The sequence below is a fragment of the Coregonus lavaretus genome (genome assembly GCF_964263955.1).
Source record: "Coregonus lavaretus genome assembly, chromosome: 17".
NCBI lineage: Eukaryota > Metazoa > Chordata > Actinopteri > Salmoniformes > Salmonidae > Coregonus > Coregonus lavaretus.
Window position 1 is genome coordinate 35335792 of NC_140004.1, and position 26312 is coordinate 35362103.

Below are 26312 nucleotides of genomic sequence, written 5' to 3' on the forward strand. Positions count from 1 at the left end.
CACGATCCTTCTCTGGACGGGTTCTGGAATCCGTTCGAACCGTTCCTCCACCCTTTGGAAGGGCCACTTCTCCGCGACTCTCCGCGCCGCGATGTCGAGCAGCGATTCGGGGTTGTGTGTTTTTCCCGATCCCCCTGGAGCAGACCCCGGACCGCCACACAGTACTCCTCCAGCCCGCTGCCCCTGCCTGCATGCCGGGTTGTAGCCGAGCCTGCAGCAGAGCCGCTTGGCCGGGGGCTGCTGGACTCGCTCCGCCATGATTGCACCGCTGTAACTTGCAGCACGGTCTCCCGGATCATATAAACGGGATAAGGAAGAGAAAAGGACACTCTAGCCGATTGTTTGCCGTACATGGAGAGACAAGCCTTATTTGGAATAGTAGGCGGTTTCTTTGGGTTCGGTGAAGTCCTTTGTGTTGTCAAATTAACGGAGATGGGTGGAATCCTTGGTCATCCTGGACCGATTCCAGCGCACGAGTAGCGCTAAAAAAGGAGCTATAGGCGGAATTCCCGAACGTCGGCAAATCCTTTGTGAAGCCATTCGGGAGCGAGAGGGCGGTGCCCCAGTGGGCGGGGACCTGGGGGCCGAAAACACTTTGAAGTTTGTTAGTGTTTGAGTTTAAAGGCGGGGTCTTATCCAAGGGCGGTCTTATAGTTTCCCACAGGGCAGAGGTGTAGTCCAGGGTATACGCTGGTATACGGCGTATACCTACTTATTTTTCAGTCAGCATTGCGTATACCCACTTCTAAATCCCCCCTGATGCGCATCATTCAGTAATATCTGTGAGTCAGATTGCCTATTTTCTTCCTCGGGGATAGTGAAGCCATGACCCACCCTCCTCTGCCTCTAATTGGCTGGTACTCGCTGCTTTCACTGATTAGATTGGTTAACTTTAGGCATGAGGACTGATGAGCCAATCAGAGGCAGAGTAGGGCGGGTCATGCCGAGGAAAATATCGCTAATACCTCAGGTGCCAGTGAAAAAAAAAAAAAAAAAAACTCAGGTGCCGGTGCCACTTGACTACGATAACGGCAGCAGACCAAACAACGGATGAAGAAAGGACACAAGCGGCGGTGTGCCACCCCAGTTGATGGAAGACATCATTCTGAGGTAAGTTTTAAGGTGGTTTCCAAATGAATCATTATTTTAAACTACTGGCAAATTGCCAGTGACTGCACATTTAGAGGAGAAGAGATGTTGCCGCCAATAGTTAGTGCGAGTCGGCTAACGTTATGAAGCTAGCTACGTAGATTGGGATAATGTGGGGAAACCGGGGCATTGTTGGTTTTCAGTAAGTGTTTAATCAACCCAGTTCATAAGAATTTCATACCAGACTGATGAAACTGATTATCTCAATGTTTATGAAGCTTGTTTATTATTGTAAAGGTCTAAATTATAACGTTAGCCAAGTTACTAAGCCCTAAATTATAACATTAGCCAAGTTACTTAGCCCTAACTAACCTATATGATCTAGTTTAATTGCATAGTAGCTAAGCTGGTAGTTGATTTTTAAGTAAGTTAAAACACAAGAATGGGGACAAATAGTTTAAGATTCAGCCTAAAACAATATTGAGGTCTAATCAGGCTGTCTTATTTTGTATAGGGACAGGTAACCATGAAAAGGAAGGGAGATATTGCAGACTTTTTTGTAAAGAGGCACAAATCAGGCCCAGATCAGGCCCAGGCAGACCCCACCCCTAAAACCAGCAGCCCTGGCAGCTCTCAACCGGGAGCTAGCCAGGCAAGTCAGTGTGAGCATAGAGAAGGATCCAGTCTACCACCACCAGGTCAGAACACACAGGCAGTAAATTGCATCTCCAGTTTATTGAAAAGTGAAGCCTCACACTGTAACAAAAGGTGATTTTGACAGATTAAGCCTCATTTTGAATTTCTGTGTGATGTTATTTATTTTATTGCCCTTCTATTTATTTTGTCTGTATCCATGTTTGTTTTTTACAATGCTACTGTTATATAACATTTTGTACATTTTGTGTTAAATTTGTTGTTTTTTTGTTAAATAAACTCTCCCAAGTATTTCACTCACTAATCTCCTGTATGCTTCAGCTTCACTTGCTGAAAATATTTCCACTTGGTTATGCAGATTGTTAATGTAAAGAGGGGGACCCATGTCTTGCTGATGACTATTGTGATCACAGTAGTGTGTGTGTGTGTGTGTGTGTGTGTGTGTGTGTAAGTGTGTGAGAGAGAGAGAGACAGGGAGATGCATAATTAGTTTTGTTGTTGTCTGTAGACATCAATAATGACTGGCCAGACCTGTGGAGTGCTAAACAAACAGAAGACTTCAAATCCAAGAACCCCTGGTTGGGATCCAAAAACAAAAAATTGGGTAAGTTTAGGTAGATTGCTAGTTTGGGTAACTTCTGAAACAGTGGGCACAGATAACTTTGTGTGTGTGTGTGTGTGTGTGTGTGTGTGTGTGTAAAGGACCATGCACACGTACAGCTGTGGATACAGGAGTAGTTACATTGTTTGTTTATGCTTCGCAGGATGTCTGGTCTGTAGCAGTGTGAACTCCATTGGGATCGACAAGGAGCAAGGACAAGGTGTATCGCTCTCAAGAGAATGGATGAACTTTGAAATTCAAGTGTCTGGCCAGGGAAGTAGAACAACAAGTTTGTCAATCTTGAGAAATAAGGTGAGGAAACATGCGTTGTCCAAGGCCCACACTCAGGCTGTGAAGGTGGCAGAGCAACAGAAAGAAGCTGCCATTGAGAATGCAGTGGAGACTATGACTGAGTCCTACATGAAGGAAACTGAAGCTGTGTTTCGAACAGCCTACCATCTGGCCAAAAAGAACCGACCCTTTTCTGACCATGAGAGCCTCATTGAGCTGCAGGAACTGAATGGTGTAAAAATGGGCTCAATACTTCATTCACGTTACAGTGCAACACAAATAATACAACATGTTGCTAGTGAGATGCAGAGCAAAATCATCAGTAGCATTATAGCATCATCCAGTAAGTTAGCTGTCCTAATTGACGAGGCATCTTCTTTAAGTCACAAAGCTGTCATGACAGTTTCTATTAAAGCATCAATTCAAGAAGAAAGCCCTGAGTTCATATTCCTGGAACTTGTTGAACTGGAAAATCAGAGAGCAGATGGCATATTACAGGCGTTACTCACCTGTTTAACTAATGCTGGCTTTACAGAAGAGTGGCTTCATGAAAACTGGGTAACATTTTTATCTGATGGAGCCAGTGTCATGCTAGGAAAGAAGTCAGGAGTAGCAACCAGACTGACTTTGAGATTCCCAAAGCTTTTTGTATGGCACTGCATGAACCATAGACTTGAACTTGCTGTGTCAGATGCAGTTGATGAGGTAAACTCTGTCAATCACTTTAAAACTTTTATCCAGAAGCTATACTCTCTGTATAGTGTGTCAAACAAAAATGAACGTGAACTTGTTAATGCAGCAGCTGAAGTAGGCTCACAACTTCTTCGCATTGGCAGAATCTTGGATGTACGCTGGGTGGCCAGTAGCTTTCGGACTGTTCGTGCTGTTTGGACATCCCTGGGAGCTCTTGTGCAGCACTTTAAAAATGCTTGCAGTGATGAGATGAGGTCCACCAAAGAGAGGCAGATGTACAGAGGTTTGTTAGACCGTGTTCAAAGTCCAGAATTCATTTGTGACCTTGGCCTCATGTACGACACTCTCCATGAACTAAGTCTCCTGTCACAGGAGCTTCAGTCTCGTTCTATAACGCTCCTCAGAGCAGAGCATCTGCTGAAACGCTCAATCAGAGTGATCCAGTCATTCAAAGAGAGTCCAGGTGAGAAATATAGTGAGGCTTTAGAAGCAAAACAGACTGGGGAGTATCGGTCTATAGCCCTGAAAACAAATGCAAAGCTGAAGTCTATCAATCCAGGCCAGTTCTTACAAAGCCTTGTGAACAATCTGGAGAAACGCTTGTCTTTTGAAGATGAGACCATCATGGACCTCAGCATCCTTGATCAGAGTAAGTGGCCATCAAAGCCCAGCATCCGCCATGGTGAAGAACAAGTTAAGCGACTGTGCAAGCGATTTAACTTGTGCACAGACCAAGCACTGAATGGGATGCGGGACCTACTGGAAGAGCCCAGTAGTGAGCCCAAGGACCTAAAACCACTTATGAACTGTATGAAAACATTCCCTGTCGGTACAGCAGAGTGTGAGAGGAATTTTAGCCTTATGAACAATATAAGCTCAGACAAGAGGGCTGTCCTTCTGATCTCAAACATATCAAACTTGATGATGATTAATATCAACGGCCCACCAACTTCCAAGTTTGATCCTAGAAAATATACAAGGACCTGGTTGAAGAGCCATCGTGCTGCCTCTTCGGTGCGTTCTAGACAGTGCAGTGTGAAAGCTCCTGCAGAAAGCAAATTTGTCTGGAATATACTGTAGTATGAGCAAAGGTCAGAAACCCAGTGCTGGGTTGAGAGAGTATATCACTGTTGATGTGTTGTTAATGCATATATTTTTGTTAATTGTTAACTAAATATTGTTGTAACATATTTTGTTGAATGATTTACCGGTAAATGAACATGTTCAAAACAAAGCATATAGCAATATGAACAAGGATGCATTGTCACCTTCAGATTTGAAGTATTTTATTTAAATAAATGTGCAAAAAATAATCGAAACACCATTTCCTGTTTGCCTCATGATAAATACATTTTACATTCATCCAGGCTGCTCTTGTGACCAGTAGTAACTACAAACTGCTCCTAATCAAGTCATGATCATTTTATAATAGTGTGCAAGTAGAAATTACATATTTTTGGGTAAACTAAATCATAGTCTTACATGTCACTGTTTCTAAAACAGGGCTTTTTTCTGGACTACTTAAAAAAAAAAAAGGTGAATACTGAGAGTATACCCACTTCTCCAGGGACCACTACACCACTGCCACAGGGGTAAAAGGGGCAAGAGTTGATGACGCATTTTTGGTATTGAAGACTTCAACAACCGTAGGCTCTCTCCTCTCAATAACCTCACGAGTGACTGGGTTGTTTTCTTACCAAGTTCAGAGGGCTCAACTGTCAGTGAAGGAGAGGGCGTGGGAGGAAAGTGAGGATATGGAAGGCTCGTCCATTCTCTAGTCATTTTATCAATACGGGTCTTATTCAATTAACAATGGCCTATCTCTCCCTCATTCTGTCGAATGAACAAAAATAAATACCAAGAATAAATTCCAACATTGCTTTCTATCTCATCAAGCTCTCTCTCTCTCACACACACGTTTGACAAAAGTGCCTTCATTTTCTTTTCCTGTGTTGTAAGTTAAAAACTGGGGTCACTTTTTATGAATGCCCATGTTCATAAAGGGTTTGTGAATAGAATACGTTATAACTAGCCTATAGGCCTTGACTTTTGGTATAGCCTGATAGAATAACATGCAATGTAGAAACAGTAGGCTGATTTAGAAATGGAACAATAAATATTCATATTTATCCAGTGAACCCAGTTCATAGCAGCCATTTCAGCCATCTCACAGCTCAAGCACCAACATTTCTGAATAAACAAAACGTTGTATTACTGATTAAATAAGGCATATTCTATAAACGACTTCACCTCTTACAGACCCATTACATATAATTTATAAAGGCAATAAAGCTTAGGTCCAGAAAGGTGCACATTCCAAGTAGGCAAATCATAATTTGATCTAGTATAAACCTATGGTCTTTTGCATGCTGTGATTTTTATTTTATTTTCTATTTTACAAATTTGCCATCACAAAAATACAGAGACTCGTTCACTGAACAGGAAAGAAAAACCTTGCCCAGTCTAATAATGAGCATTAAAAATCCCAACTAAAAGCAAGCCCTCTGCTTGGTACACAGTCCCGTGTAGCTCAGTTGGTAGAACATGGCGCTTGCAACGCAAGGGTTGTGGGTTCGATTCCCATGGGGGGCTAGTATGAAAAAATAATAAAATGTATGCACTCACTAACTGTAAGTCACTCTGGATAAGAGTGTCTGCTAAATGACTAAAATGGTATGTGCATTTGCCTGTCTGGTTGTCCTGCATGTGTTTCAGTCTGACCCCCTCTCCTTCCCCTGTGTGCAGAGGCCTTTGAACTGCAGGTGTGACCAAACCTGATTTGGTTTCAATACTTCCACACAGGAAGTTCAGACAGCCTGATGCTCCTTTGTTGTGTTATTCAACTTTTTATTTTGTCATTAAATGTAAAAAAAAACTGGTGACCAAAACTTTTGACCATCGATTCGAATGACATTTAACACTGCCTTCTTCGGTTTAAACACAAATAAACAAACACTGATGCAGATAAAGTTACATAGGCCTGCCTTTTGAACACTTTCCACCATTGGCCAAAATGGTTGCCTTCAAAGAAACACACTTGTGACCATTGTTGGGGAGTAATGAACTACATGTAGTTCCACCAGTAAGTTAACTACATTTTGCAGTAGCTTGGTGGTAGTTTAACTAAATTCAAATCTAGGTAGTGTTTTCAGTAGTTAATAAATGTTTTGCCATGTAGCGGTGTAGCTAACTACTGGAACTACACACTACTCTTTTTCCAAATATAAAATATGGGTGAAGTAGCCAATGATTTCCTTTCGCATCAGACATGCCTAATTCTCATTTGAAATTTAGTTTTTGTGTTTAATAGGCTAAATTACACATCATGTTAACATATGACCGCAAAGTGATTTGTTCTTACAATTTGTAATCATTGACATTTCAGATTTACATATGAACATATTTTACAAAGTAATTTGGATGTAGTGAACTACTTTTTCAAAGTAACTTTAGTTAAGTCAACTATATTTCTCTTAAGGGTAGCTTTAGTGTAGCTTAACTTGGTAGTGTGGTAAACTACTGTCTCTTTTCAGAGCAGCTTCCCCAACACTGCTTATGACACACGACATTCAAAATAAAGCCACAAAACTCTCACCTGAAAAGGTCTAGGGGTGGTTTTATAAATTTCTACCTGTTCACCACAAATTAGGGTATCCTGGGAAACATGTACAAAAACTATAGTTCCTACCATGTCACACTAGGAAATGGCCACGTTTGAGTGGTAAGGCTAAAGCAACCGACTGTAGACTAAAGTTGAGGAGTGAAGTCAGGGGAGGTGCATCTGTGACAGTCGAAAGTCAGACACTAATATGTTTTTCCAACAGAAAGCCTTAGATCAACATGCCAGTGTTGCCATTGTTTATAAAAGTTTTTCCTTATAATGTCGAAATAAACATGTCTCCAACCCCAATATCACACACTCACAAACTGAAAAATATGTGTGTGTCATTGGGAGGACGACTCATAATAATGGCTGGAACGGCGCAAATGGAATGGCATCAAACACATGGAAGAAGCCATGTGTTTGGTGTATTTGATACCATTCCACTATTTCCGCTCCAGCCATTACAACGAGCCCGTCCTCCCCAATTAAGGTGCCACCAACCTCCTGTGGTGTGTGTACATTGTACAATCAATTAGTCATAAAATGTGTATATCCACTGTAGACTGCTATATATGAATGGCCGCAAAGTTGGTTCCTGTTTCAGTCATGTCTTTGGTCATTTTTGTGTGAGTCAAACTAAAACACCCTAATGATTGGTTGACAATAGAGCCTCCCACAATGCAAGTGATGGCTGCAGCATGAAGTTGGTGAAGAGCAATTGCAGAAACTTGCAGTCAAAACTTCATGACCTTTGATCACATGATTTTTGTAAAGTTCATGCAATCGAAATTTAGGCGCAAGTCTGACAATTTTTATCCCCATAATGCAACGATGGTCACCAACTTGACAAAAATGATCCACTCGAATCCATGATGTATTGTTGGTAAATAATGACTGACTGACTGACTGATCTACAAATAATAATGAGTAGCACGATTTGAGTAGTAGACAGCACAATATATATATATATATATATATATATATATATATATATATATATATATATTACAGATAGCCAAGGGCACACTCCAACCCTCAGACATAATTTACAAACAAAGCATTTGTATTTAGTGAATCCGCCAGATCAGAGGCAGTAGGGATGACCAGGGATGTTCTCTTGATAAGTGTGTGAATTGGACAATTTTCCTGTCCTGCTAAGCATTCGTAATGTAACGAGTACTTTTGGGTATCAGTGAAAATGTATGGAGTAAAAAGTACATTATTTTCTTTAGGAATGCAGTGGAGTAAAACTAAAAGTAGTCAAAAACATAAATAGTAAAGTAAGGTACAGATACCCCAAAAAACTACTTAAGTAGTAGCCTAAAGTGTTTTTAGTTAAGTACTTTACACCACTGTCAGTCAGTCGGCAGTCGCCTGTACTATCGGCTTCAATGTCGAACAAGCCCAATTTTGGTAAGCATAACGCAAGACACTTTTGAATGGTGGTGACCAACGATTGTCACTGACTTGTTCAGGAGCATCAAATCTATTATGCATTGTGGGTAAATGGTGATTGACTGACTGACTGATCTACAAATAATAATGAGTAGTTATTTATAATGCGAGGTGATTTGTAGATCAGTCAGTCGGCTGCAATGTCGAACGAGCGCAATTTTGGTCCCATAATGCAACACACTTTGAAAGGCGGCTTGACAAAAGTGATCCGCTCAAACGCACCCATTAACTTTCTTGAATTTGTCTTGAGTCTGAGTCTAGAATGTACCAACGTTTGGTCACTGACGACCTTCTATCACAGTAAAACTACAATTCCATACATGCCAGGTTGTACACGTCATAACCAATTGCAAGAACCCAATTCCTGGCGGTAGTGCCAGATCAACGTGGGATAAAAATAAAAAGCTCTGTTAGGTGAGTGTTTCATTTAATTATACCACTGTTATATAACCTTGATTTAAATTGTTGTCGCTGTGTCTACTGCGAAACTAGAGTAAAGTTACTAGGGCGATGAGGCTGTTTTACAATGCAAATAAGCTAGCTAGCTACCTAACGTTAGCTTGATTGATTACAGACGCTAACCTAACGTTACTGAGTTCATGTAGCTAACGGTTAGTGGCTAAGCTAATGTTAGTTGTAAAGAGGCAATCTGTCTTTTGCTTCTCCAGTACTAAAGTAATTTGTCTGTTCAGTTCAGTGCGTTGTGGATAGGCTATTTTATGCTCATGGAATACCTATTTTGGGCGTGGAACTATCTGTGGTTGAGACTTTAAAATTACAGAGGCAGTTTGACTAGTGGCCTTTTTTTTTTTTTCTTCACTTGTATACCAGTACTCGGTAGGTATAAAGTCTAACATAAAAGACATCCAATGTAAATCTAACATTGGTTAGATTTGAAATTAAAAGATGTCACCAGATTCTGAAGCTGTCTGTGGCTGTAGCAACAGAGCCTAGGCTACTTCCATTTTCCATTTTAAATCATTTAGCAGACGCTCTTATCCAGAGTGAACTACAATTAGTGCATTCATCTTAAGATAGCTAACGTTAGGTGAGAAAACAACACATCACATTCGTATTAAGTACATTTCCCCTCATCAATTTATCAAAGTCAGTGTTAGTAGGAAAAGACAAGTGTTATTTTTTGGGGAGTAGCAGCACCTGTTGGTGGTGAGTCAATTGTAGCCAGTCAGCGGCAGTGTTTTGCCTCAAGCTTCTGATTTGTTTAAATAATAAACCTTCTCCTCATTCCCATGTTCCAGGTTTGGGATTGGAGTTGCTGTTGGCGATCAGGATGATTGACGTGCAGGCGTGGGCGGAGTACCTGGTGGAGTGGGCGGCCAAGGACCCCTACGGCTTTCTGACCACAGTCATCCTGGCGCTTACACCCCTCTTCATCGCCAGCGCCCTGTTGTCGTGGAAACTGGCAAAGATGATTGAGGTGCGCGACCGCGAACAGAAGAAGAAGCAGAAACGCCAGGAGAATATCGCCAAGGCCAAGAGGACCAAGAAAGACTGAGCTGTAGAGCGAGAGGAGGAAGAATAGCTACAGTACACAGCTATGCTCAACGCTCTCTTCACTTGCAACACCGCTCCCCCTCGCCTCCTCAACCCAGTCCAGTGCAGGACCACAGACCATCACTCCTGTCCAGTCTAGGAAGGATTGTAGGCCTTACGGTGCTGAGAGGGAACTGTATAGACAGAGGAGGCTCATTTGATTGGGCTATCATCAGCGTGTAAACCAGGATTGTCTGCGTAATTCACAATGTGGAGATCCACTGTCTGATTATGGTGGTGTTGCAGTACTTAGCATTCCATTTGTAACAACCTCACTTCAATGATTTCATTAACTACTTTGATTGTTTTTCTGCATTTTAAATTACTTATTAAATATCCGAATAATTTGCTTGTTTTTATTAAATTAAGTTCTAAATCAAATAGGCTTGTATTTTCTTCTTGCAAAACATAACTCCCCGTAACCCTGCCTGTATGATGTTTAACTGAAAAGGGTTGAGTTCCTGCCCGACTTGATGCGCAGGCGTTGCACTGCATCAACCAATGGTTGCATGCCATGTCATCAACTGTTCAGTCGGACATAGATTGCTATATCATATGTGTTTAGCTGATAATTAAACACCTGTCCAAGCGTTTTGAGATCTGACAGGAGTCTGCTATGGAGTCGGGCAGGAACTCGACCAAGATGTGATCCAGGTCGTTTTCATGCAAAAAAATGTGTTTAAAAGGTTTGTAGTGTCAGGTGAGTGTGTGTTGGGGGTGTATAATCATACCAAATACGTAAAGCCATAAAAAAAAAAAGAACTTAATATAATATGTATGCCATTTAGCAGACACTTCATCCAAATCAATTTACAATAGTGCGTTCATACCTTTTTGTATGGGTGGCCCCAGCGGGAATCGAACCCACCATTATGACATTGCAAACACCATGATCTACCAACTGAAAAACACAGTACCACCTACTTGCCAGCACTTACATCACATCCCAGTTTGCTCAAGCCTGGCAGTTTCATTTACAATCCACAAAAAAATCATCAAATATACCTTGATTACCTACAACAGAACTTTATATACAAAGCCTTTACAGTATAGTTGGGGAGATCAGATAAAATGTGTCTTCCACACCCCATGAATGCCATGTACTATGTCAAGTATTCCCTAATTCAACGCAATAAAAGCTTTTTCATATAAGAGCGTTGAGCGCTCCCATTAGTTTACATCATGTCCAGTGTTGTATTCATTACTGCAAACAGTAATACAACGCGGTTGCAGCGGAAACCGCTTACGTCAAGTTTGTTTGGAATGACCTGTTTCCATTGCCAAGCATTTTGCTAAAGTGTGCACTAATGAATACGACCCAGTCCACCTTCCAGCCCCAAGTTCCCTGTACTAGCCTTCATTCCCGCTCCCCCCAAGCTATATCACAGGACTATATAGTTCAGTCTGCTTCGTGTTTTATTTTTTACCCTGGAAAATCCAGTATCGCGGTATCGCAATACTGTTATCGTGACCCAGTTTGTGTGTGTGTATCTATTTCTTGACTGCGGGTGTCCAGGAGCCAGGCTGGAATGTGTTGGCTGTACTGACAGGCTCCTCGCTGGTCTCTGGCTGGCCGAAGCTGGAAGCGGCGGCGTGGCCCTTGGCTATGGTCTGAGCAGGCCAAGCCACCAGCCCCTCCTCATACTCCTTAGCCTGCAGAAGCAGCTCTCTCTCCTCCACCTCCCTCGCCTTGCCTTTTATGTGCTCCCTGTAGTTCTGGTTCCTCACCAGCTCCTGTGAAGGGTACACACACTCACAGATTTAATATCAGAGGTAAAACCAAGGCTTTTGAACAGACTCAGTCCTTTTGAGGGGATAGTTAGGAGTCCTCCTAACTCATCCATAAGTGCTCAACCCTGAACATCACACATCAGCGGCAGCTAAAGCTAGTGTCCAGTCCGTGGTGTTAGTTTTGCCTTGGCAGAGCCAGAGAGCCATGGCCAGGGAGGGAAGCCTGGACTTCTTGCTGTTGTGTGTTGGCAGCAGAACTAGCAGGCTGTGAAGGAAGAGGGGAGACCAGGGCCAAACAGCCCTGCTTTGGGGAGCGAGGCGAGCATATTGAACCGCTTTTCCAGCCTGTTAATGACAGGATTTAATCCAATCAAATTATGTAAACTTGGACAGGGACGAAATGAAACGTTAAGGGAGGGAGGGCATAAAGTACCGGGGGAGCGGTTTTGGCTACACCACTGTCCAGCTGTGGACAACTGCACTGGGCAGACAGTATGCAGAAAATTGGAATAGAATGTTCTGGCGACACTGAGGTAGGAACGGCATTGGCCATTGGCATGGAGTACACAGAGAGGGGCTGCCTGGGCATTAGCCTTGTAGAGGCTTTCCCATAGCCTCCATTTCACTGGACAAATAAGCATTCTGCTATAGTCGATAACATAAACCTTGTACATCTAGAAGCTGAATATGAGTTATTGAGAATATAGAGGCAGTTCTATCACTTCAATTCCAAGTAAATTGTTCTCTATGAAAAATGGAGTTGTTTGAGAATAGGAAAGTTAGCAGGCTAACTCTTTGATCCTGTTCTGTGATGTAGGCCTAGCCCTTGACGTCTAGCTATGGGCCTTGGTCTAAAGTAGCGCACTACATAGGGAATAGGGTGCCATTTGGGACACCACCAAAATGAGAAGTGTGACGGTTTAGCCCATAGAGATAGATAGAGGGCTCATCTTTATATCTGTGCCATTATAGGGTCTGTGACAGCATGGGCAGCACCATTGAGGCAATCTCCATTTTGAAGACGTCAATTTTCTTCTTCATGATTGGCTGATCCCTCCTGATGACCCAGTTGAACATGACTCCAACAGGGTCACCAGGATGGATCAGCCAATGAAGTTGGAAGTCCCACCCAGTTGACTACATTAAAATGGTGGAAGCCCTCAACGGCACTGCCCATGCTAATATGGCCTTTTGGCCACTAGAGGCCTCTATCATTCGCTATGATTTACCCCCACCACCCACAACCTGTCCCATCCTCTGCTAAACAGACAGATGGACACAGAAAGACAAAGATATTTATACAAACATAAAGGAAGTAAACTAGGACATATTACTGTGACTGTCTACACTCACTAGCACCCTCAAGCTATAGTTTATTTTTAACACCCGTCCCCCAACATTTCCTGGCTCTGTTGAAAACGGAGAAAAAGCTAAACAAAGTGTTTCTCCTAGTCTCTTCCCTCCCCGTACCCAGTCCCCCAGAGCCCCCCACAAACACAGCAGGGGTACGCACTTTGATGGAGGGGGCCTGCTTCCGTCTGCCTCGGATCCAAGCTGGAGAAGGGAACAGACAGACGAGAGTTAGAACACCCACACACTGCACAAACAAAATGAACAGTTACCGGCCATTTACACTATACAAGCAGCACTTGCCTAGCCACGCTAGCCTCCATTGAAAGTGAATAGCTTCCGATGTTTCACTGCACGATGCCGCTTTCTAGTGTAAACGGCCCGTTAAACTTCATATCCAATGTAACAGCATAGAATCAGTTGTTTAATTGTGTAGTTAAGTAAAGCCCCCCCCGGCCAAACCCTCCCCTAACCCGAAACGATGCTGGGCCAATTGTGCGCCGCCCTAAGGGACTCCCGATCACGGCCGGTTGTGACACAACCTGGGATCGAACCCAGGTCTGTAGTGACGCCTCAATCATTGCGATGCAGTGCCTTAGACCACTGTGCCACTCGGGAGGCCCAGTGTATGCATTTAAACTACTGTACAGCATAAAGCAAGAGACAGCAGATCTCTTCTCCTCCGATCCTTGCATAAACCTCTCTCTCTCCATCTATCGCTCCCTCCTTCTCTAAAGCAAGTCAAAGACAGAGAACATTTTCTATGTAGTTGTATGGAAAATGGAAACCGTTTTTGAGAATGGCAGATAGGGTGCCTTTGATACATTCATGAATACATTTCTGAATAAATAGGTGATTAATGTTAGTTCTAGTACAGTTATTTTTGTCTAGTACTATTATGTAATCTGTACTATAGTGGTATTCAGAGCCCCAGATTCACAGGGTCCATGACTTAGACCATACCGTGGAGACTAGCAAGCGTCCATATAGCATACAGCTAAAGTATCAGTACCCCGCCCAGCGATGTCCCCACATTACCATCCCACTCTGAGGGTATGCTGCCTTCCAGTTACTCAAACTCTGTAGGATTAACCACCACCACCATCCGCTTGGTCCGGACAATCCTCCCTAAGAAAACAATGAGAGAGAGAAAGAGAGATTATTTTAAAAACATCAATGCAGGAAAATAGACACGTAATCAAGCGCATAAAAAAAATCCCGACACAAACAGACAAACACATTTGAGACATGCACGCACGTACGCAAAACACACACACACACAGAGGGGTGACAGTGTTCTGACAGTCCATGGATGATTAGCTTGTGGCCCTCAGGCCTGCTCCTCAGATCTCTCAGAGTGTGTCCAAATCTGGGCTAAGCCTTATGTAAATCAGCCCTCCTAACCCACCAACCACAGCCCCCCTCACTGACACCCTCATCCAATCGCAGCCCTCCGCTAACAATGCCCTCCAAATCAACGTCAAGCCGTACAGGAGACAAAAGAGGTCAGATATGACAGGCAACACAAGAGAGATGAGCTGAGAGGAATACTAAAACACTCTCTCCCATTCTGTATTCTACAGCGCTAGCAGCAAGGCCACCACCAATTATTTTTTGGGAAAACTGCTGATTAAACAAGTGGAGCACAGTGTCATGCACAGTGTCATGCACAGTGACATGCAGAGTGACATGCACAGTGTCATGCAGAGAGACATGCACAGTGACATGCACAGTGACATCCAGAGAGACATGCAGAGAGAGAGAGGGATGAAGGGATGAAGAGAAAGATATTGAGCAGTAAAGATTCTCACAACATTCCCTAATGATGTCTTTTTCACATTCCCAGAAGTACGTGTGAGAGAGAGAGAGAGGGAGAGAGGGAGAGAGAGAGGGAGAGAGGGAGAGGGAGAGAGCGATAGTGAGTGAGAGAGAGAGAGGGTAGAGAGAGAAGGAGCGAGAGAGAGTGAGAGAGAGGGTAGAGAGAGAGAGAGAGGGTAGAGAGAGAGAGCGAGAGAGAGAGAGAGAGGGTAGAGAGAGAGAGGGTAGAGAGAGAGAGAGGAGCGAGAGAGAGAGAGAGAGAGTGAGAGAGCGAGAGAGAGAGAGTGTGAGAGAGAGAGAGAGGGTAGAGAGAGAGAAGGAGCGAGAGAGAGAGAGTGAGTGAGAGAGAGAGAGGGTAGAGAGAGAAGGAGCGAGAGAGAGTGAGAGAGAGGGTAGAGAGAGAGAGAGAGAGGGTAGAGAGAGAGAGCAAGAGAGAGAGAGAGAGGGTAGAGAGAGAGAGGGTAGAGAGAGAGAGAGGAGCGAGAGAGAGAGAGAGAGAGTGAGAGAGCGAGAGAGAGAGAGTGTGAGAGAGAGAGAGAGGGTAGAGAGAGAGAAGGAGCGAGAGAGAGAGTGAGAGAGAGGGTAGAGAGAGAGAGAGAGAGAGAGAGAGAGAGAGAGAGAGAGAGAGAGAGAGAGAGAGGTAGAGAGAGAGAGCGAGAGAGAAGGAGAGAGGGCGTTTGTTCTCTACATTATGAATGTAGCAGCTAGTGAGATGATCTGTGGCGAATGTAATACACATTAGCTGTTGTGAAGGATGATTGGATGGACAAGCTTCAAGCAACATCAATCTGTCAACATTCCATCACCATTCCACTCCAGCCGAATCCATTAAACCTCACAGAGCTGAAGACCAGTGGACATGGACAAATGGCACCACTACACACACAGAGAGAGAGAGAGAGAGAGAGAGAGAGAGAGAGAGAGAGAGAGAGAGAGAGAGAGAGAGAGAGAGAGAGAGAGAGATCAGACTGATGAGCCTGCTGTTGGTCCAAGGATAACAGATAGATGTGACATGTGGATGGATGAGGCAGTAGACTATGTCCAGCATACATGGCCTCCTCTCCTCCTCTCCTTTCCTTCGTTTGCACGGATCTTAAGACACAGCACCGGTGAAAGCAATAAGATGTATGCCAGGTAGGCCTATTTACAGTGGGGGAAAAAGTATTTAGTCAGCCACCAATTGTGCAAGTTCTCCCACTTAAAAAGATGAGAGAGGCCTGTAATTTTCATCATAGGTACACGTCAACTATGACTGATACATTTAGGGGGAAAAATCCAGAAAATCACATTGTAGGATTTTTTATGAATTTATTTGCAAATTATGGTGGAAAATAAGTATTTGGTCACCTACAAACAAGCAAGATTTCTGGCTCTCACAGACCTGTAACTTCTTCTTTAAGAGGCTCCTCTGTCCTCCACTCGTTACCTGAATTAATGGCACCTGTTTGAACTTGTTATCAGTATAAAAGACACCTGTCCACAACCTCAAACAGTCACACTCCAAACTCCACTATGGCCAAGACCAAAGAGCTGTCAAAGGACACCAGAAACAAAATTGTAGACCTGCACCAGGCTGGGAAGACTGAATCTGCAATAGGTAAGCAGCTTGGTTTGAAGAAATCAACTGTGGGAGCAATTATTAGGAAATGGAAGACATACAAGACCACTGATAATCTCCCTCGATCTGGGGCTCCACGCAAGATCTCACCCCGTGGGGTCAAAATGATCACAAGAACGGTGAGCAAAAATCCCAGAACCACACGGGGGGACCTAGTGAATGACCTGCAGAGAGCTGGGACCAAAGTAACAAAGCCTACCATCAGTAACACACTACACCGCCAGGGACTCAAATCCTGCAGTGCCAGACGTGTCCCCCTGCTTAAGCCAGTACATGTCCAGGCCCGTCTGAAGTTTGCTAGAGTGCATTTGGATGATCCAGAAGAGGATTGGGAGAATGTCATATGGTCAGATGAAACCAAAATATAACTTTTTGGTAAAAACTCAACTCGTCGTGTTTGGAGGACAAAGAATGCTGAGTTGCATCCAAAGAACACCATACCTACTGTGAAGCATGGGGGTGGAAACATCATGCTTTGGGGCTGTTTTTCTGCAAAGGGACCAGGACGACTGATCCGTGTAAAGGAAAGAATGAATGGGGCCATGTATCGTGAGATTTTGAGTGAAAACCTCCTTCCATCAGCAAGGGCATTGAAGATGAAACGTGGCTGGGTCTTTCAGCATGACAATGATCCCAAACACACCACCCGGGCAACGAAGGAGTGGCTTCGTAAAAAGCATTTCAAGGTCCTGGAGTGGCCTAGCCAGTCTCCAGATCTCAACCCCATAGAAAATCTTTGGAGGGAGTTGAAAGTCCGTGTTGCCCAGTGACAGCCCCAAAACATCACTGCTCTAGAGGAGATCTGCATGGAGGAATGGGCCAAAATACCAGCAACAGTGTGTGAAAACCTTGTGAAGACTTACAGAAAACGTTTGACCTGTGTCATTGCCAACAAAGGGTATATAACAACGTATTGAGAAACTTTTGTTATTGACCAAATACTTATTTTCCACCATAATTTGCAAATAAATTCATAAAAAATCCTACAATGTGATTTTCTGGATTTTTTCCCCTCATTTTTTCCTCATTCAGGAATTTTTTTTAATCATTTTGTCTGTCATAGTTGACGTGTACCTATGATGAAAATTACAAGCCTCTCTCATCTTTTTAAGTGGGAGAACTTGCACAATTGGTGGCTGACTAAATACTTTTTTCCCCACTGTATTTCACCCGTCACATTTTCCATCACATCAGTGCAGATGAAGAAAAGGAGACGAGGAAAGGAAGGAGACGAGGAGACGAGGAAAGGAACGAGACGAGGAGAGGAAAGCCCTTTAAGCTATTGAGATACACCCACAGTAATCAGGCTAAATAGCCTACCTCTCTTTAGTTCTTAGCTATAGTCTAGACTAATGACTAGTGTAAAGGCAGCTATGCTACAGTAGTTACTAAGCTATATAGACCCACTGCATGGTAGCCTACATAGTAGCTAGGCCTATCAATTGGTTCAGCCTATGAGAAAAGAGATTGTATAATCGTTCTATTTGTTTACATGCATGTCTTTATCATTCAGCTTAGAGCAGCTTCATTGAAAAACCGCCAGGACATACAATTCAAACATAAGCCTGCATCTCTAGGCAATACCAACAAATACATTAAAACAGGTAGTAAGCTAATTATAAACAGGTCTTATCCACATTTGCATTGGGTGTGTGCTGTGGAGGATAAATACACTGCTCAAAAAAATAAAGGGAACACTAAAATATCACATCCTAGATCTGAATGAATGAAATAATCTTATTAAATACTTTTTTCTTTACATAGTTGAATGTGCTGACAACAAAATCACACAAAAATTATCAATGGAAATCAAATTTATCAACCCATGGAGGTCTGGATTTGGAGTCACCCTCAAAATTAAAGTGGAAAACCACACTACAGGCTGATCCAACTTTGATGTAATGTCCTTAAAACAAGTCAAAATGAGGCTCAGTAGTGTGTGTGGCCTCCACGTGCCTGTATGACCTCCCTACAACGCCTGGGCATGCTCCTGATGAGGTGGCGGATGGTCTCCTGAGGGATCTCCTCCCAGACCTGGACTAAAGCATCCGCCAACTCCTGGACAGTCTGTGGTGCAACGTGGCGTTGGTGGATGGAGCGAGACATGATGTCCCAGATGTGCTCAATTGGATTCAGGTCTGGGGAACGGGCGGGCCAGTCCATAGCATCAATGCCTTCCTCTTGCAGGAACTGCTGACACACTCCAGCCACATGAGGTCTAGCATTGTCTTGCATTAGGAGGAACCCAGGGCCAACCGCACCAGCATATGGTCTCACAAGGGGTCTGAGGATCTCATCTCGGTACCTAATGGCAGTCAGGCTACCTCTGGCGAGCACATGGAGGGCTGTGCGGCCCCCCAAAGAAATGCCACCCCACACCATGACTGACCCACCGCCAAACCGGTCATGCTGGAGGACGTTGCAGGCAGCAGAACATTCTCCATGGCGTCTCCAGACTCTGTCACGTCTGTCACGTGCTCAGTGTGAACCTGCTTTCATCTGTGAAGAGCACAGGGCGCCAGTGGCGATTTTTCCAATCTTGGTGTTCTCTGGCAAATGCCAAACATCCTGCACGGTGTTGGGCTGTAAGCACAACCCCCACCTGTGGACGTCGGGCCCTCATACCACCCTCATGGAGTCTGTTTCTGATCGTTTGAGCAGACACATGCACATTTGTGGCCTGCTGGAGGTCATTTTGCAGGGCTCTGGCAGTGCTCCTCCTGCTCCTCCTTGCACAAAGGCGGAGGTAGCAGTCCTGCTGCTGGGTTGTTGCCCTGCTACGGCCTCCTCCACGTCTCCTGATGTACTGGCCTGTCTCCTGGTAGCGCCTCCATGCTCTGGACACTACGCTGACAGACACAGCAAACCTTCTTGCCACAGCTCGCATTGATGTGCCATCCTGGATGAGCTGCACTACCTGAGCCACTTGTATGGGTTGTAGACTCCGTCTCATGCTACCACTAGAGTGAAAGCACCGCCAGCATTCAAAAGTGACCAAAACATCAGCCAGGAAGCATAGGAACTGAGAAGTGGTCTGTGGTCACCACCTGCAAAACCAGTCCTTTATTGGGGGGTGTCTTGCTAATTGCCTATAATTTCCACCTGTTGTCTATTCCATTTGCACAACAGCATGTGACATTTATTGTCAATCAGTGTTGCTTCCTAAGTGGCCAGTTTGATTTCACAGAAGTGTGATTGACTTGGAGTTACATTGTGTTGTTTAAGTGTTCCCTTTATTTTTTTGAGCAGTGTATATGGTTGAACTTTACTACAGTCCGTACAAGCATTCTATTTAGCTAGCGCTTAGCTAATAAGCATAAAGAGAAGCAATCACCCCCTCTTTCTCTAACAGATTTACTTCCCTCTCTCTCTTTCACCAACTCCCTCCCTCCCTCTCTCTCTTCCTCTAACATGGCTTACATGTACATTTGACATTTTACTCATTTAGCAGACACTCTTATCCAGAGTGACTTACAGGAGCAATTAGGGTTAAGTGCCTTGCTCTTGGGCACATAGACTGATCTTTCACCTAGTTGGCTCTGAGATTCGGTTACCGGCCCAATGCTCTTAACCGCTAGGCTATCTGCCGCTCTAGGCTTCCCTCGTCTTGCCTTGGATTGCAGGCATGACTAAATCCTTCCACCATGGCTTTTATCCTTGGATTTGAATAATAAATATGTACATATATATTTATGAAACAAGCCCATTCCTCCCACCACACTCAAACCCGTGCACACACGCAAACACAGACACACACACGCAAACACACGCACACACGCAAACACAGACACACACACGCAAACACACGCACACACACGCAAACACACGCACACACACGCAAACACAGACACACACACGCAAACACACGCACACACGCAAACACACGCACACAAGGGAGTTCCGTCCGTCCGTCTGTGAAGGGTAAACCTCTCTCCCCTCTCCACTGTCTGTTTCAGGGTAAGATAAACTTATAAACATATTTTATTATACACTCCATCCAATTACAGCTGCAACAGAACCCACAATCAAAACAGATCATCCTAAATACTATAATGAAAGCTACGGTAACAACCAATGTTTCTTCTATGTTGGAAGTAATGAGACAGTGGTCTGGTTAGATTTAATAAGGTCGTCGCTTATGAACATTGACCTTGTTGTCAGGCAAATACTGCTTCTAATAATACATAATACAGGCTTTAATATATTATAATATAATAATATAATAATGCACAACAAGACTACCCAAACAGGCTCACAGAGGAGGTATAGACTAGTCACACACCGTTACATGTTATTGTGCTTCACCGGAGAAGAGAGTGAACCCATCATCACATGACAAATGGATCTACGCCAGTTTTAAGAAAGGAGCATTCTGAGACAATAACATGAAAAATCCCCCACAGTATTTCTGTCAGCCGTCCCAGATCACAACCACCTCAGAGCGGAGCTATCAGTCTCAACAAAGCATGCAGGCAGGCTACACACTGAGTATTTTACATTTACATTTTAGTCATTTAGCAGACGCTCTTATCCAGAGCGACTTACAGTTAGTGAGTGCATACATTATTCTTTTTTTATTATTATTATTATTATTTTTTTTCATACTGGCCCCCCGTGGGAATCGAACCCACAACCCTGGCGTTGCAAACGCCATGCTCTACCAACTGAGCTACATCCCTGCCGGCCATTCCCTCCCCTACCCTGGACCAATTGTGCACTGCCCCATGGGTCTCCCGGTCGCGGCCGGCTACGACAGAGCCTGGATTCGAACCAGGATCTCTAGTGGCACAGCTAGCACTGCGATGCAGTGCCTTAGACCACTGCGCCACTCGGTATGCCTACCTTTAGTGAATAGCCTATATACCTTAGCCCATGGGGTAGTCAACCCTGGTCCTGGAGTGCCGCAGGCACTTCATGTTTTTGATTTAACCAACCTGGTGAGTGGGGGAGGGGGTGTGAGGGGCTCATTCTCTCAGCGGGACCCTATGACAGGCCTACCTCACCCTCACTCACCAGGGGGGCACACAGTCACCCATCACACACACACAGCTAAAGGCCCAGATTAACCTGCAGGATGGGAGGGAGGACACAGTGCTGCTCACCATGAAGGACGAACGCAGCGCAGCGGAGAAGAGAGGAGAGGGGGAGGGGCCACGTACAGTCAGATGAAATCCCTCCTCATGAATATTGATGAGCCATCTCACCTGTCTGAGCGATTCATCTGCCAGGCTGCGATGAGACCAGGGGGAGGAGGGAGGAGCAGAGGGGAGGAGGGAGGAGGGGAACGGATGGATGAGGGGTTGCTGTGGCAGTAGGAATGGCAGCTGAGGGCACGACGGCCTCTCTTGCACTGTCTCTTTCAAGTCTCTGAGATTAGGGCCTGGTCCGGGTTGAGCAGTATGTCCTGCGCCGCCGACTCGAAGTAGAAATCTTCATCCAAATGTTCGGCCATAGGAAACGATGGCGGAAACATTATCTACAAAAAAAGCTAAGATCGGTGTAAAAAAACACAAAATATCAGAATTGGTCAGAAGCCAGTATAACGGCAGCTATCCATTCCAGCGCCATTCTTTCCTGGGCAAGTGCCCTGCGTGCCCGGTCGGTACTCGGCCATGATTACTACAAAGTTTAGATAGCAAAACAACATTTCTAAATTGCACCTTGTATATCCTACTATTCTAACTCCTAACAGTTATTTGAGACCCCAACTGAGTTCCCAATTATTATAATTTTTATTATTAACATCTATCCATCCATCCAGGCAGCACTCCAAATCTAGAATTTTAAAGACACAAAAATTGTCACCAAATGTTTATTTAAAAAAAATAACATTCAGAAACCTTGACCAGGACCTTTCTCCTGCCTTAGCTGTGTGCTTAGCTGTAGTCCTGTCCTGTCTAAACCCTCTGCATGGCAATGGACAGCTTTATGAAGACAGTGATCTGATAAGGAGAAGAGATACGGGTGCCGCCCCACCTCACCCGCCCAGCCTGCCAGCTAGTGTAGTGTAGTATAGTGTACCCTACCCTACTCCCTAGTACCCTACCCTACCCACACCTTCCCCTCAATAACCTCCCTGGAAAAAGATGCTACAAGGGGCAGTTGCCATGGTTACCGCTTTGCCCTGACAGGATGAGTTTTTGATGGAAATCCTCCAGACTCTTTTGCATCAATTGTAACAGTGATGTGATCAGGACAACAATGAAAAGCAGGGAAAATAAGACATTGTTTTTAGAGGTAGGTCAGTTTTATGACTAGAGAATGATTAGCTTGGTCAAGCAGACTGACCGCTGTCTGTGTTCATATTTGAACTCACGGTGTAAACTATCGTGACCTCAGGCTGGTTTCACGAGGCTAGAGAATGTCAGAAAAGCACAAACGCACAGACACTACTGCTTGCACACTCATCATTGGCGTATAAGTGTTTAAGACATGGTTTACAAGGAAGCACACACACATACTTTTCAGTCAGATAAATAGCCTAGATTATGATGTAACCTTCCCATGTAATCTGTAGCAGTGAGCTCCACTCAGAGCAACCTGTAGTGTCATTGTTCTAGACGTTCATTTCAAGCTTGGCCACCACCTAATAACAAACTCTAAAGGGCTGTCGGTATCATTCACCCCTCAAACCACTGCATCTTACTGTTATGTTGTTGTGGAACATAGGCTATACAGCAGGTAGTGAAGCCAGTCTTTGTATGGTTGCTGACCTCTTTCTCTCTCTGAGCTGTATGTTGCTTCTCCCTCCCAGCAAATGATGTCCATGAAGAGAGCTGTCCACCCCTTTCTGTTCTCCTCCATCCATCACACCATTCAACTAACCCCTCTCTTTCTGCTTCCTCCACCTCTCTATCTGTCAGCATGCCCCCTCTCTCTCTGTACTCATCCGTGTCCTCCAACCTCTTATTTCACCCTCTTTCTGTCAGTATCCCCCCTTCTCTCTATTTCTCCCTCTCCCTCTCTTCCCCCACATCATAATTTCATCCTTTCTGTCAGTAATCCTCCCTCTCTCCCCCTACCGTCTCATTTCACCCTCTCTGTTAGAATTCCCTGTGTATCTCCCTCCCTGAATCTCTCAGCCCGTCTGTTTTATGAGAATACTGTGAATTCAATAAGCAGAGGTTTGAGGAGGGGAGGAGGCTGTCTGTCTTTTCCGTCTGACCTATTCTGACAGACAGAAGCGTAAAGCCCTATCAGTCCAGCACTAATTGAACTGACAACAGAGTGAAGCCAGCCAGCTCCATGCAGCAAACATAATCTAAATAGCCTTCTTTGCTTTCTTCTCTCTTCCACACAAACATCTCTCCATCTTCGATCCCCCGTTGAAATAGTGTACTCCTGGGTTAGACTAGGTCATGCCTAGGGGTGAAAAGAAATAACCATTAAGGCCAGCCTACAGCATAGCCTACGTAGCCTACATGCTACCACCTCTACTGAGCCACACTCACACAGGCCTGGCTAATATAGCTCTGTTCTGTCAATCATGTCCTTTTGGCACAGGACCAAAGGGGAGGGCAAACCAATGAGAGATGCTCATCAGAACTGGCTTCACAGGAAATACACAAGGTTCAGTCAAATATATTAACTCCATTCTACTTCTATGGTCATAATGTAGGCCTACTCCTTATGCATTTCTAATACAGACAAGTTATTAACTCAGAGCCAGTTCCTATAAAATAACACTTACGGACATAGTTGGACTGAATACAAACGGATCATCGTCAGCATAGCGTCTTGTTTCTTCTCCTCTTTCCTATTTACCTCATAACCTATAAGCACCGCACAATAATGCACATTCCTGACGCTTGCTGTTTAACCTATAGAGGGCTTGCAGTTGACGTAGGACGCCTCCTGGCGGCCATGTTGGAAGACCACCGCATTAATTCTTCTGACAACAACAGCCGATTGGCTACCCCAAGCTGCATGATAACAGTGCCTAAAACTAGTTGATACATCACCACAGTCATTTTCTGTGGTGTATTTGGCTGCTCTAACAAGGCAGGAAATACAACGGGGGGAAAATATGTTTACAGATTCCCCGCAATAATGAAACACCATTGGTGACACCAATGAGATAAGACTCAAAAACTGTCAGAAAAGCGAATAAACATTTTGCCCGTCAAGACCTGAACCCAGGCAGCTGTCAATACAGGGTTTGCTATGATCATTTCATCACTGGTAAGTCAAGTCTGATCGATTTCGAGTTTAGTTTCGCGGTTATGCTAACCAGGCGTTAACAACAACACTAAATTAGCCTAAATTAGCTAGCTCGATAGCTTGTAGTCTAGCTATTTTAGCAAGTGTTGCGTGAGTTTCAAATTTTGGGAAGCAATTTCTTCACCATAAAAATTCCCCTTTATAACAAATTATTGTATGCCTCTAACATAGCATTTGCTGACTAATGTAAGCCTACTATCACTAATGTGATGAGTAGATTGGATAGTGATAATTTAGGCTATTAATAAGCGTGTAGTGGCATAGGTTTATAGGCTATATCAGAGACGTTTCTTTCCTTTGCACAGGAAAAATATGGCCTTCGATAAACATTTCATGCAATTCTACTACACTTTATATGACTGGAGACATTAGCAGAATATTTTTTTATACGATGGTAGTCTAGGCCTATTCTACAGACAATGACAACAAATCAATAAAAACGACCTCGTCTTGAAAGCAACCATGTAATCTAGGAAAAGGGGTCCTGGCTAAAAGGGATCCAGCTTTTGTCAAATTAACGTAAAACGTTTTTATTTTTGTATTTAAGCTAACACTAACTTTTTTCCTAACCTTAACCTAATTCTCCTAACCTGCTGCGTAAATTCTCCTAATCTGCTATGAAATGTCAAATATTAAGTTAATTTGACAAAAGCTGGATTCCTTCTAGCAATGACCATGAAAAGGGGAGATGCAAATTGTACAATATGACGTCCATATAGCCTGGAGGACATTATTGTCAAAAAAAAAATCCAACCCAATGATAATTTGATAACTTTATTCATAAGAGAAGGGGAAATGTATGGACATTACAGCATAGGACAAAGGCCTCAATGGGGTAGGACAACTTGATGTGTTGACTAATGGTTGTTCCAGCCCAACAATAGATTTAATCTTTATATGACACTAAAACACCTGAATGGATTAAAACACAACCAAACACTTAAGAGCCCTGATGGTATAGGTGACCTGAAGAAGGGATATTCTAACATCAGGTGTGCATCTCATTTGTTTATGTACTGTAGGTTCACCAGCTGACCTCTATCAAGACACCCATGTTGACTGGATTCCCACTGTGAAGATGAGCAATGCTGCAGCAGCATCAGTTTCTACTTCTACTTTGTCCTTTTCCAGATATGGTTGTCATATGCTGTGCTTTAGATATTGTTGTGCCATTTACGTAGAGAGCACCGTCACCTTGTCATCATGACAAAAGTGCCCCCTTAAACTGTATGAATATATATAATGTAATTTGGAACGTGTAAAAGACTATTGTTGATATTGTAAACATACTGTCCTTTAATAATAGGCTATATTGTAGTATGGGTGAAATGAAAAGTATTTTGTAATCTCTGCTTTGCCTAGCCCCATTGAATAAAAAGTATTTATTATAGCCCACTATTGTCTTTCTTTTACAATTTAAACACATTTAGCATAGACAATGTAATTGTTGTGGTAGTTTTAAGCAAACCATCTTCATTATCACAGTAGCACCTCCAAGTGCCACTCAGACCATCTGGGAAAAAAAGTATCTGGCATTGAACTTGGTAGTAGTAGTTGTTTGTTTTAAGCTAAGGACCCCATCATCTCCTGCTTCCAGACATTTCACCACCTAGATTACAAGGGTTGGATTTGCA

General features: G+C 43.8%; 1 protein-coding gene and 1 pseudogene across 2 annotated transcripts in view; one reads left to right on the plus strand and one right to left on the minus strand.

Annotated features, from left to right (window-relative positions):
- Positions 1–8579: 8579 nt before the first annotated feature.
- Positions 8580–10290, plus strand: LOC311144467 (small integral membrane protein 15-like). Its single transcript, XM_084180492.1, has 2 exons — positions 8580–8801; positions 9647–10290. The coding sequence occupies exon 2, from the start codon at positions 9679–9681 to the stop codon at positions 9901–9903; it is 225 nt and encodes a 74-aa protein (XP_084036618.1). The 5' UTR covers positions 8580–8801; positions 9647–9678; the 3' UTR covers positions 9904–10290.
- A 93-nt stretch (positions 10291–10383) lies between these two features.
- LOC311144466 (NADH dehydrogenase [ubiquinone] 1 alpha subcomplex assembly factor 2-like) overlaps positions 10384–26312 on the minus strand; it is a 44490-nt pseudogene continuing 28561 nt past the window's right edge. Inside the window, exons 2-4 of the transcript XR_014615579.1 lie at positions 14061–14150; positions 13186–13226; positions 10384–11675 (exon numbers count right to left, since the gene is read on the minus strand). The product of XR_014615579.1 is annotated as an NADH dehydrogenase [ubiquinone] 1 alpha subcomplex assembly factor 2-like (transcript). The remainder of the gene's footprint in view (positions 11676–13185; positions 13227–14060; positions 14151–26312) is intronic.